The 12,616-nt window shown below is 51.6% G+C and overlaps 1 protein-coding gene across 1 annotated transcript; it reads right to left on the bottom strand.

Moving 5' to 3' along the window:
* Window positions 1-6,244: 6,244 nt before the first annotated feature.
* Cct8l2 (chaperonin containing TCP1 subunit 8 like 2) lies at window positions 6,245-10,740 on the bottom strand (the record flags this gene model as incomplete). Its single annotated transcript, XM_087207713.1, is given in 6 exon segments — window positions 6,245-9,488; window positions 9,490-9,843; window positions 9,845-9,969; window positions 9,972-10,398; window positions 10,400-10,644; window positions 10,647-10,740. Coding segments are annotated over 6 exon segments (1,698 nt in total), but the record flags the coding sequence as incomplete, so codon positions are not given.
* Window positions 10,741-12,616: the final 1,876 nt, after the last annotated feature.

Here is a 12,616-nt window from a genome sequence, read left to right as displayed (position 1 = left end):
GCACTAGCCGGGAAGCGGGCGACGGCCGGGCCGGGCTCCGCCTGGAAATAACCATCGGCAGACGTCGGGCCGCGGAGGACACTCGCCTGCCGCGCTCTAGACCCCCGCGTCTCCGGATCGCCCCGGTACGCTCTGCCGGGAGGACGCTGCCCCGCGCGGGTCCCCAGGGAAAGCAGGTGGAGGAGCCTCTAGCAGACCCGGCCAGGCCCCCGCCGAAGCGCGCATCCGGATCCCTCCGCCACCACGGCTCTTCCGCGCCAAGTAGTGCGCGGCCGCCGCGCGCTTCCACGAGCCGCTGGGGTGTCGGACTAGCTGTTCGCGCGAGGCCCCTGCTGTCCACACACCCCTCGAGGCCCCCCGCGGCCCGACCCTCCGGCCCCGGCTCATGCGCCCTGCGAGCCCGCGCGCGGAGCCTCTCCGAAGCCGCCAGGGGAGCGCGGGCGGGCGGCATGGGACACAGGTGTCCCGCCCCGCCCCCACCGCCGCCAGCAGGAAAAGGAGCCGCGGGCCACCCGCCCGGCCTCGCGGGACGGGGCGCCCTGCTGGGAGCGCGTGACCTAGTTCGTCCTGAAGTGGATTTGACAGGTTGTCAGCTCGGCTCCCCACCCCCACCACCTTCCGGGTCCTTCTCCCGACTCACCCTTCCATTGGCCCTGAGCCGCCTGGCGCCCCGCCCTCTATCGCTTTCCCATTGGCCTCTACCCAACGGGCCCACCCCTACTCCAACTCACCCTTCCCTTGGCTTTGCGCCGCTCGTAGCCCCGCCCTCTCCGACTCGCCGTCGTGTTGGCCTTGCCGCCCTGGCGCTCCGCCCCCTTGTCCCCGGCTGAATCCCGCGAGTCGCTGGGCTCGGGATTCCGTTGAGCTGCTGGGTTGGGCCGGGCAGGTACGCGTCGCCCTCCTGCGCGCCCCGGTTCCGCTCCTCTCTCCACGTCTTCCCCTCTCCTGCCTGCCTTCCTTACCCCTTCGGGAGCCCGAGCCGCGTCGCCTGGCTGCAGTGTGCAGCGGAACGGCGCTCTAGGTCCCTGGGGCGCCGCGCCCACCTGCTCCCTAGCCGACCCTGCCCTCCTACCCCTTTCGTCCCTTCCCTCTCCCCAGAAACAAGACGGCGAGCTCACCTGCGCTGCCGCCGGCTCCCACGGCTCCCACCCCTCGGCCCAGCCTCCACCTTCTTGATCCGGCCCAGGGGCGCGGGTCTCCTGGCGGAGCCGGGGTGGAGATGACAAACGTCGCCACCGCGCTCGGGTCCTGGGATGGAGCAGGAGCCGGGATGCCTAGATCAACTTAGACTCCAGGCCAAGCCCGAGGCCTCACGGTACCAGGGACACTGCAGTGGCACCGCCAACAGTCCCATCAGTTAGCAGCAGCTTCTCCTGGGGAACTCACTCCTCTTGCCCTGCTTCTGGCATCCTGAGGTTGAGAGATTGCGTGTCTTTTACAGTCTGAGCTCGCTCTGTGACGGGCCGCTGCGGAGGCCAAGGATAAAAGGAATAATCGCCTCTCATCTGACGTTACACAGAAGAAACCTGGTTTAACGTGAGAAAACTAAGTAACTTTCCTAAAATGTCTAAGTGGGAGATCCCGACGTGAAGCCAAGGCTGACTCCCGAGGGTGATTATTGGGACCGTGGCGCCGGCATAGCCAGGGGAACAGCAGAGCAGCCTTTCCAGCCGCCCTCAGCCTCGTGGTAGGAGCCTCCCGAAGCTCTGACCTTCATTCCATTCCAGCCACACCCATAGCTTTGGGGCCTCGTCATTTTGCCACGAGGTCTTTGCTTTGGCCCTTTCTGGCCCACCCCGAGCAGCACGTGCTTACCTCCTCACCTTACTCAGCTCCATTATCGCCTCAGGGAGGCTTTTCTGAGACTGAAGCTAAAGTAGGTCCCCTCCCTGCCCCCAGCCAGGCCCTTTTCTTATCTCTAAGCACAGTCCAAGTCACCATTCTTAGCTCCTAGTGGCTGCTGGCTGCCTTTTGAGCTCAGGGAGGCAAGGGCCTTTTCTGATTTTTCAGAGCTGTGTCTGGAGGACACAAGCAGGTATTCAGTGAAACCCTGATAGGTAAATGCTGCCTACATTCACAGTGATCAAAGGGGAACCACAGTGTCCTCCTACTGAGTTCTGCTGAGATGAGATCAGATAGGTACAGCTGTGAGAAAGGGGGACACAGGTTTTCTGTCAGTTGCCTGAAGGCCACCCCTTTGCCCACTTCTCCAGCTGGTGACAGAGTGGCATCGCTCAGGTGGGCACACACTTGCCAGGTGGCCCCTGGTCCTCTTCAGCTCTGAGAATCTGTGCCTGGCAGAGGCTTTGAGTGGGGGAGGGAAGGAGTCCTGGTGTCCTCTGACTAGTCCTGGCTTCTGTTAAGTGATGTCCCCATGGGGCAGGGCAGGACACGGAACTCAGGGCCCCTCCACACTCTTCCCAGCTCCCCCTGCACCCCAGATCGTATCTTTCTCATCACTCACCCTGGGCCTCTCCTGCTGAGGTCAGGAGAACCATGCCTTCCAAGCCTCCCCCAAGTAGGCAGTGCGAGCTTGATGAAGTCTAGTGACCTCCCAGCACCTATTCCGCCCACCTCTGCCTGTGTCATCCTAGTTTTAGGGATATAGGCACATCATACATTGTCACTGCTAAAAGCTCTCAGTCCCTGCTGGATGGCACATGCCTGTAATCCCAACACGTGGGAGGCTGAGGCAGGTGGATTGCTATGAGTTCAAGGCCAGCCTGTGCTACATAGTGAATTTTTTTTTTTTTTGGTACCAGGCATCAACTCCGGACCTTGGGCTTTCAAGGCATATTGAATTTAAAGCCAGCCTGAACTACATAGCGAGACCCTGTCTCAAAGAAACAAAAACAAAAAACAATTGGCCAGGTGTGGTGCCTGTAATTTCACCATTCAGGAGGTTGAGGCAGGGGCCCCCCCAGGAGTTCAAGGCTAGCCTAGACCACATAGGGAGACTGTCTCAAAAACAAATAAAAACAATTGAAACTGAAGGTTTCCAAGCCAGGTGTGGTGGCACAGGCTGAGGCCGGAGGATGGCAAGTTTGAGCCCAGCCTAGGTAGAATTTTCATTGTGCAGAGGAAATCTCCAAATTCATTGGGATCCACCTTACCTTTCTGACGCATTTGGTGAATTAGAAGAAATGGCTGTAGAGACATTTCTTTTTTTCTTTTTTGGTACCGGGGATCGAACTCAGGATCTTGCACTTGCCAGGCAGCCGCGGCACCACTGAGCTAAATCCCAGGCCCAGTAGAGACATTTCTAATATTCAATTCTTTTGTAGTGCTGGGGATGGAACTCAGGGCCTTGTTCATGTTGGCAAGTGCTCTACACCCCAGCCCAAGAATCTTTTTTGTTTTCTTTTTGGCACCAGGAATCAAACTCAAGACCTTGCACTTGCCAGGCAGGACCAGTGCCACTAAGCTAAATCCCCAGCCCTGTTTTGTTTTTTAAAGACGAGGTCTGGCTATCTAGTTCAGGCTGGCCTCAAACTCTTGACAGTCCTGCCTCAGCTTCCCAAGTGGTGGGATTACAGGTGTGTTATCACCATGCCTGGGTCCAAGACCCATTTAAAAAAAAAACTTTTATAACAAAACAAAAACAACTTGTGTAATATTTTTTATGGTACTGGGGATTAAACTCAGGGCCTTTGCACTGCGCTATATCCCTGACTTTTTAAAAAGTTTTTTGTTTTATAAATAAGTTCCCGTTAAATCACTAAATTGCTCAGGCTGGGCTCAGGCTTGCAGTCCTCCTGCCTCTGCCTCCAGAATGCAGAGATTACAGGTGTGTAACCACCACACCCTCTTTTTTCCTCTTGAATTTTGGCTTTCTTTTTCTCCCTTCACCTCTGCACTTAGACTGGCCTGGAAATACAGCTTCTGTCACTGTGGGCTCTGTGAGCTGGGACTCTTGCAAAGGGACTCAGGTCGGACAAGTGGAGAAAGGACTAGGACACCACTGACAGATCTTTCTTGGGGTGTTGTATTGTTGTCCTATTTTTTTTTTTGGTACTGGGGATCGAACTCCGGACCTTGGCAGATGCAAAGCAGGCACCAGAACCACTGAGCTAAATCCCCGGCCCTACTGGGGTGTTGTATTGTTTCCTGTACCCTCTCCACACTTCCTTTCATGGATAACTTTTCTTTCTTTGGGACTGCAGTATTTTTTGCTTTACTTTGTTTTTTGTTTGTGAGACAAAGGTCTTGCTGTATAGTTTAGCCTGGCCTTGAACTCACCATGTAGTGGAGACTGGCCTCAAACTCACAGAGATCCTCCTACCTCAACCTCCTAAATGCTGGGTTCACAGGTGTGCTCCACCACACCCAACTAATTTGCCATTTCTGGAACTCTTGGCTCTGCTGGAAATGAAGAGAAGCTTGTCTTAGAAGAGAACACACAGCCAGGTTTGAGGCCAAGGCCTTTGGAGAATTGAAACCTTCCCTGCTTGGAGGGAGACTTCGATCCTAAACCTTAGAAACACTGGATTGTGGCCAGAAGAGGTCAAGTTCTGATTAACTTCTCCATAATTAAAAGAAGGAAAAAAAACCTTGATGTCTGAGTCATCTGTTTGGATGCATAGAGGCCACTTACAGATGAGGAGGAAAGTGAAACGCAACCTGGGTGTGGTGGTACATGCCTGTAATCCCAGCACTCCAGAGGCTGAGACAGAGAGGATTTCAGTTCAGCCTGGGTAATTTGGTGACTTAATGAGACCCCATCTCAAAATACAATGTAAAGGAAAGGGCTGCTCATGTTACCTTTCCTGCTTTGTGCCCGCTGTGTTGTTTCTGTTCTGCAGTGCTTGTTTGCCATCCCAGCCTTGGAGCCAGCTGATTATGGACTGAAACTTCTAAGAACTGTAAGCCAAATAAACCCCTTCCCCTTAAAAAAAAAAAAAAAGAGAAGAAATAGGGCTGAAGGCTGGGTGTGGTAGTGCACTCCGGTAATACCAGCAGTCTGGAGGCTGAGGCAAGAGGATCACTGTGAGTTCAAGGCCAGCTTGGGCTGCATAGCAAGACCTTGTCTCAAAAAAAAAAAAGGAGAGAGAGAGAGAAAAGATGGGAATTGCTTCTGGAGGCTATACATTCCCCAAAGTATTAAAAAAAAAAAAAAAGACTCAAAATGTGCACCTTAGTGCAAGGCCCTGGGTCGAGTTTTAAAACAAAAAACGTTAAAGATAGTTGTAAGACAGAAGACGCTGTCACTGGGTGCTCAAATGAAACCCAGGGGCCTGGGGTGTGGTGCAGTGGCAGGCAAAAGTCCCAGATTCCACCCCAGCACCTTGCACCCACGCGCACACCCACATGCACATGCACAGAAACCGAAAATGCGCACACTTTCTGCCCACAGCACCCTCCACACCGGCCTCCTGGGCTGGGGATTTACCTCAGTGGTTCAGGCGCCTGCCTCGCAAGCGCAAGGTCCCGGGTTCCATCCCTGGTACACCGCCCCCCCCCAAAAAAAACTACCACACCGGCCTCCTCCCCAAGCCCAGTGCATCTCCTGTAGGGTGCAGGAGGGGCAGACCTCAGGCTCCACGAGCCCAGGACACAGGCTTTGTGAGCTCCCCTGCAGGGCCTGCCACACAGCAGCATTCTCTGCATCTCCAGTGAGTCTCTGGTTTGGTTGGCGGTTTCGCCTCTCAAGCCCTCAGCATAGACCAGGTGAATGTGTGTGCCACACCTTTGTCCAGGTACGGCATCCTGGACAAATAAAATATTATTATTATTTTTTGAGATAGGGTCTCGCTATATAGTCCACAGGCTGGCCTCGAACTCAGGACGATCCTCCTGCTTCAGCCTCCCAAGTGTGCACGACCACACCTGGCTCCTGGATGTTAATTTTAACAGATACATGGTGTGGGGGTGTCAGGTGTGTGTGTCTGTGCCTGTGGAGCAGGAAAGGAGATGGTAATAAAATGTCACAATGTGAGCCCTCCTAAAATAGATTATTGAGAAGTCCCTGTGCACCAAAGTTAGGTCATATAAAATATACTTTGAGCTCAGCAGCACAGCCTTGGAAGCTTGAGGTCCTGAGTTCAATCCCTGGTACCCCCCCCAAAATATATATATATATTATATATGTTGAAAAAATACATACTTTGGGCCAGGGATTTAGCTCTGTGGTTCTAGTGCCTGCCGTGTAAGCACAAAGTCCTGAGTTCGATCCCTGGTACCAAAAAAAAAAACCACACAAAAAAGAAAATAAACATAGATACTTTTACATGTTTTGACCTATATGTGTCCTGGATTTACACCTAAAATGTTCTCTGAGCAGGAACCTTATTTATCTGTGTATTTATATATATTTCTTTGTAGTACTGGAGATTGAACCCAGGACCTTCACTGAGCTACATCCCCAGCCCATTTACATTTATTTTTCAAAAATTATTGTTCAGTTTTTTAAAATGTTAGCTGGGTGTGATGGTGCACACCTGTACTCCCAGTACTTGGGAGGCTGAAGAATGAGGATCACCACAAGTTCAAGTCTGAACTGCTCCAAATAGTTCAAGGGACAACCTGAAATATATATTGAGACCCTGGCTCAAAAAATACGAAGAGGGAGAGAGAGAGAGAGAAAGGGAGAAAATAAAAATGATTATTAACCAGGAATGGTGCCGCATGCCTGTAATCTCAGCATTTGGGAGGCTGAGGCAGGAAGATCAGTGGTAATTCCAGGCCAGCCTGGGGCTGCAGAGTGAGTTCAAGGCCAGCAAGGACTACAAAGGGAAACCCTGTCTCCAAAAAACAAAACAAAAAAGAAAATAAATGTTTATTAGTACATGTTTGCTGTTTACCATGGGGAGTTAGTACATGTATGTAACACATCAATTGGGTTTTTTAAAATAAATTTTATTTTATCCCATTTCCCTCCCTCAAGGCATCAATTGTTTTGTTTTGTTTTGGTTTTGGTTTTATGCACACTGGCCTTGAACTCACAGCAATCCTGCCTAAGCCTCCTAGACGCTGGGATGACAGGCCTATGCCATCACACCCTGTTTTTAAATTTTTGATACAGGATTTCAATTGCCCAAATTGGGCTCAAATTGCAATCCTCCTGCCTCAGCCTTCCAGAGTACTAGAATTACAGGGGTGTGCCATCACACCCAGCTTGTGTGTCTGTTTTTTGTTTGTTTTGGTTTTTGGTTATTTGAGACAGAGTCTTGCTGTGTAGTCCAGGCTGGCCTTGAATTCACTGTGCAGCCCAGGCTGGCTTCCAACTTGCACTGATCCTCCTGCCTCAGCCTTCTGAGTGCTGAGATTATAGGTATGTGCCACCAGAAAAATTTTTGCCTGCCACCAGCTCCTTTTCCTGCCTTGTTTAAAAAAAAGAGAAGAGGGCTGGGGATTTAGCTCAGTGGTTCCGCCTCCTGCCTGGCAAGCGCAAGGACCCCAGTTCGATCCCTGGTACCAAGAAATTAATTAATTAATTTTTAAAAAAAGGAAAGAAAAGAAAAGGTCTAAAAATCATATTCCCTTCTTGGGGAAAAAAGGACTGGCCATTCATTCCTCCATTCCTGTGAGCTGGAGCTGATGTTAGAGTGCTAACAAGACATGGAGACATAAATTCACATGTTAGACAATCATGCAGGGAATATTCACCTAGTAGTCAGCAAAAGATTACTGCACTTTTTTTTAATTTTTTTTTTTTTTAATCTCCAGGGCCCAGGTACTCAATTTAAAAAATCTTATTAGAAAGCTGGAGGGCCGGGGATTTAGTTCAGTGGTTCTGCCGCCTGCCTTGCAAGTGCAAGGAACCAAGTTGGATCCCTGGTACCAAAAAAAAAAGAAAGCTGGGCATCAGGGGCCAGGGATTTAGCTCAGTGGTTTCACCGCCTGCCTCAAAAGCTCAAGGTCCTGAGTTTGATCACTGGTACCAAAAAAGAAAAGAAAAGAAAAAGCTGGGCATCTGGGAGAGAAAAAAGAAAAAAAGAAAACGGCTTGTTGGCATATGCCTGTAATCCTGGTGCTTGGGGACATTGAGGCCGAGGCAGAAGGATCACTGGAAGTTGGAGGATAGCCTTGCTCAGAAAAGAAAAGGCTAATTCCACCTCACCCCAGAAAGAGTGGCTGCTATCAAGAAATCAGTCGTTAACCAATGCTGGCAGGGCTGTGGGGAGAAAGGAACCCTGCTCCAGAATTGTTGGTGGGAGTGCAGACCGGTGCAACCACTGTGGAAGTCAGTGTGGAGACACCTCACAGAACTAGGGATAGAGGTCCCATTTGACCCGGCTATTCCTTTGCTGAGTATGTTCCCAAAGAATTAAAAGAATCATACCACAGCGATATATGTGCACCTATGTTTATAGCGGCACAGTTTGTGATAGCTAAAACTTGGAAACAGCCCAAATGCCCATCAACTGGAGACTGGATCAAGAAAATCTGGTTTTTTAATAAAATGGAGTACTACTCAGTCATAAAGAATGAGAAACTAGAGACATTTATAGCTAAATGGATGCACATTGAGGCCATACTCAAGTGAAATAAATAGGACACACGTGTGTAAATACTGAATAGTTTCTCTGGTGTGAGAAACTGAAAGTGTACATAAGGATCAAAATGTATAATAGATAATGTCAAATAGGAAGGAAAGGTCCAAAGGGGAAGGGGAATTGGGAGGGGCAGGGGAAAGGAAAGGAATAAATAAGAGAAAAGGAAAAGATGGAAACAAAGTCTTTGTAAATAGGGGTGGAGGGGTTGAAGGGAGGGCAGGGGAATGGCGAAAAACTAAGAACCAAGATATATCATGTAGAGGTACAAATTCCCAATGATGAATATCATCATATTTGTATACCTAAAATGTACCAATAAACTTAATAAAAAAGAGGCTACATAATGAGTTCCAGGCTAGCCTGAACTATAGTGAGACTCAGTCTCAAAAACAAAAACAATGGGCCGGGGATTTAGCTCAGTGGTTCTGGCACCTGCCGAACAAGCACAAGCACAAGCACAAGGTCCCAAGTTTGATCCCTGGTACCAAAACAAAACAAAAACATCCAGTTAAAATAATAAAAGCACCCAATGTGGAAGGACTAAATAAGGTAAACATGCATTTCCAGGGTGGGGTGGGGGGCCTCCCCTCCTCGGCAGGCAGTCCTGTTTTGTTGAGGATGTTGCTTCTTGTCTGTCATAAGGGTTTCTTTTCTGGCTGGGGACAGGCTTTCTATTGCCTTCTTGGACTCCAGGTTTGAGATTTGCTGGTGGCTAGGGCTCACTTTGGCCACCACAAACTCATCCACAGTCACGAGTGTCCGCACCACCTCGGCCACTGCACGGAAGCCTTGGGCTTTGACCACGAGGAGCTCCCACATGCCTTCCTGGGCAGCATTTAGTAACCCTTCACTTCCCACTCCCACCAGGAAGTTCCCTGCTTGGTGGATGCCACTCATTTCTGCCATCACGGTTGGGACAGCCAAGCCTGCATTCTCTGCCAAGGTTTTAGGAAAAGACCTCAGTGCCCGGGGAAATGCCAGGAAGGTGGGCCCCCTGTGGCCCATCCATTTTGCCCCCTTTCTCTGACAGCATCCTGGCCAGAGCCATCTCTGTGGTGCCGGCTCCCGGCAGCAGCCTGGGATCCTGACAGAGCTGGGCATAGGCATCAATGCCATGATAGGTGGCCTCCTCTGTGCCCCAAAGTCCCTCAGCTGTAGACCCCCGGAGGACCAGGGTGAGGACAGGAGCACCTGAATGCTCCCACTCAAACACCACGGCCTTGCTGTCCCCCAGTTCCTGTGTGTGAACTCTCCAGCACTGCCCAGGCTCCAGTCGGGGGAGCAGGCTGGTCAGCAGAGGGGTGCCCAGCACCTCACTGAGGTACACTATTTCCCTCCGAGATTGACTCAGCCCAAATCACCATGATGCCCAGCTGGTCAGCCAGGGCAAGGGTCTCTTTATCCATATCCCCCCATTTGACAGCCACGTTGACATTCGAGTCTGCCAGCTAGGCCACCTGCTTTTCTATTAGTCCATTGTTTCTCTCTTGAATATAAGAAGGGCCTTGAGGCTATAGAGACAGGCAGTTGCAGGGGCATTGGGACTAGCAGGACCAAAGTGGCAAGTGAAGAGGGCCACCCTGGCCCCTGATGACATTGTAGTCACCTGACCACAGGGGCTTGCAGCTATGGCAAGCCCTGGGAGGAGGCAGGAGTCCCACAGCGTCCCCCCACACAGCCTGCACAGCCGAATGCACTCAGGCTTGAAGCTGCCACTGGGCTCCTTGCTGGCCCAGCATGCGTGGGCTACCAGCTTGGCCAGGTGGTCCGAGTGGGCCAGGGAGTGTGTGTTCATCACAGAGCAGAGGGCCCAGTATGGATCCTCCAAAGGCCCCAGGGCCTGGATGGCTAGGGAAGGGAGCATGGCCATGACCTCTGCCAGGGCTGTGCTGTAGGCCTCCCTAGAGCTGGGTGCAGGGCAGGCCAGCTCTGAGCAGGAGCTCAGCCTGCTCCAGTAATGCTTTTGCCAGCAGGATGGCAGCGGCCAAGCCCGTACACACAGTGTCCCCGTGAGTGGTCACCAGGAACTTCTGCCGCCCCAAGGGTCCGTAGCAAGGCCAGATGACATTGGCTAGGGTCTGCACCAAGACCAGGGTGCTCAGCAGGTGCTGCTGTCCCCCTCTCGGGCTCCTGTGGGTCTCCATGGGGCAGGGCCCAGCTGCTTGGGCAGCTCCAGGTCGGCGGGGCTGTGCTGCCCATGTTCCAGAACAAGGAGGCCACCAGCAGCTGCAAGGAACGCTGTGGATCAGCAGCAGGAGTGCACTTCATGGCGATCGATGAAGCTTCTCAGAGGCAGTTGAAACCAAGGCAAGTGTCTATTGTGTAGAGCCTGGGCCCAACTCAGAGAGGCACCCAGCTCAGTCTGAAGATGCTCTACAGAATGTGGTCCTAAGGCCACCCCCAAGCCGATTCTGTAGAGGAGCTGTGCTCCTGGGGGCTCTGAGTCTCAGTAGCCAAGTTTGGATCCTTCACTGATGAAATCACAAAGCCACAGATGGAGCCAGTGGTAGGAATGAGGTCATAGAAGAATGGTTAGAATTGGGGAGGCCTCACCAACTGGCCAAAGTGAGGCCTCTTTGTGCAGCAGTAGAGGTCTGTACGCCTCTGCAGCAGAATTGAGAGTTTCTTAAACTGGTGGCAGTGAAGAGGAAATTAGGTAGGCCATGGCAGAACAGGCCTGTAATCCCAGCACTTGGGAGGCTGAGGCAGGAGGATCACTGTGAATTCAAGGCCAGCCTGGACTACAGGGTGAGACCCTATCTAAAAAAAAAAAAAAATTTCAAAAAAGATGAAGAGGAATGAGATGAACATTTTTAAACTGGGTGTGGTTGCCAGGGATTTAGCTCAGTGGTTTTGCTGGCCCCGCCTGCTTTGCAAGTGCAAGGACCCAAGTTCGATCCCCAGTACCAAAACAAACAAAAACCAGGTACTATATAAACTGGGTGTGGTAGCACACCCTTGTAATCCTGATACTCTGGGGAAAGGAGGCAGGAGGATCACAAATTCAAGCTTAGACTGGGAAATTTAGAATACCCTGTCTCAGCCGGGTGTGGTGGCACACATCTGTAATCCTAGTACTCAAGAGGGTAAGGAAGGATTCAAGGCCAGCCTGGGTTACATAGTGAGTTCAAGGCCAGCCTGAGCTACATAGTGAAACCTTGTCTCAAAAAACCAAGAAAAGGGCTAGGGATGTAGCTGACGCAGTGTGAAGGCTATGGGTTCAACCTCCAGTTCCACAAAACAAAGAAATAAATAATTAAAAACCCTACCCACTTCAAAGAAGGGTCAATGGCTAAGGAAGCTACACTGGCTTTTATTTGTGCTCTTGAGAGGGCCTAAGAGACCCTGATGTCTCTCTTCTCTTGCTGCGCTGTCGCTGCAGCCCTGTGGGATACCAGCCATGTGCTGCCCGCCTTTGCCTTTGGGCCAGTTGTCAGCGGGTGCCTGTTTGTCAGGTTCCCATGGTGTCCACGGGCCCATTGGTCTTTCAGGTTGCAGATGTGGGAGGCCACGTGGTGTGTACACCTGTGTGCCCATTCCCAGTGCCGGGGAGGAAGAGATGCTGACCAGCTGCAGACAGACATGTGGGCCAGGAGGGAGAAGCAAGCGGCCACCCAGGGTCAGGGCAGGGGAGACCAAGTGGGGCCTAGGGCTGAACCCTGAACCTGAAACGCCAGTCGCCTTCTCAGTTTAAATTTCTCTAGGACGAAGGGTGTGGCTCGGGTGCACCCCTGGGCTCCACCCTCAGCAGCGCCCACACTCACATGCAATGCGCTGAGAGGGCATGGGGAGGGGGGAGGCAAAAGAGTTTAGGTCCCTTTTTCTATTCTCCTTTCCTCTGTTTTTGTATTTTTCTCAGCCCGTGTTCACAGTTCATCATGCTCATATTCCTCGAGGGGAGCAGCATGTGTGCAAGACCCATCGTCATTCTTTTTTCACCTCCCTCTCTTCCTCTCTCCTTTCCAGGTACAGAGCCTCTTGCAGCAACAATGACTCTGCTTTAGTTGAATAAATGTTTCTTCATTGTCCACCATGCTTAGTGCCATGGGGAATGCAAAGATAGGAACTTAGGGGAAGGAGTGCAGGCGGATTTGTGTCCCATGGTCCCACCTCTGAGAGGT

This window comes from Heterocephalus glaber, unplaced genomic scaffold, assembly GCF_053883595.1.
Source record: "Heterocephalus glaber isolate CG9 unplaced genomic scaffold, H.glaber_assembly_v1.0 deba00000818, whole genome shotgun sequence".
NCBI classification, from domain to species: Eukaryota; Metazoa; Chordata; class Mammalia; order Rodentia; family Bathyergidae; genus Heterocephalus; species Heterocephalus glaber.
The sequence above is the reverse complement of the archived record's forward strand: the minus strand, read 5'-3'. Positions and strand labels throughout refer to the sequence as shown.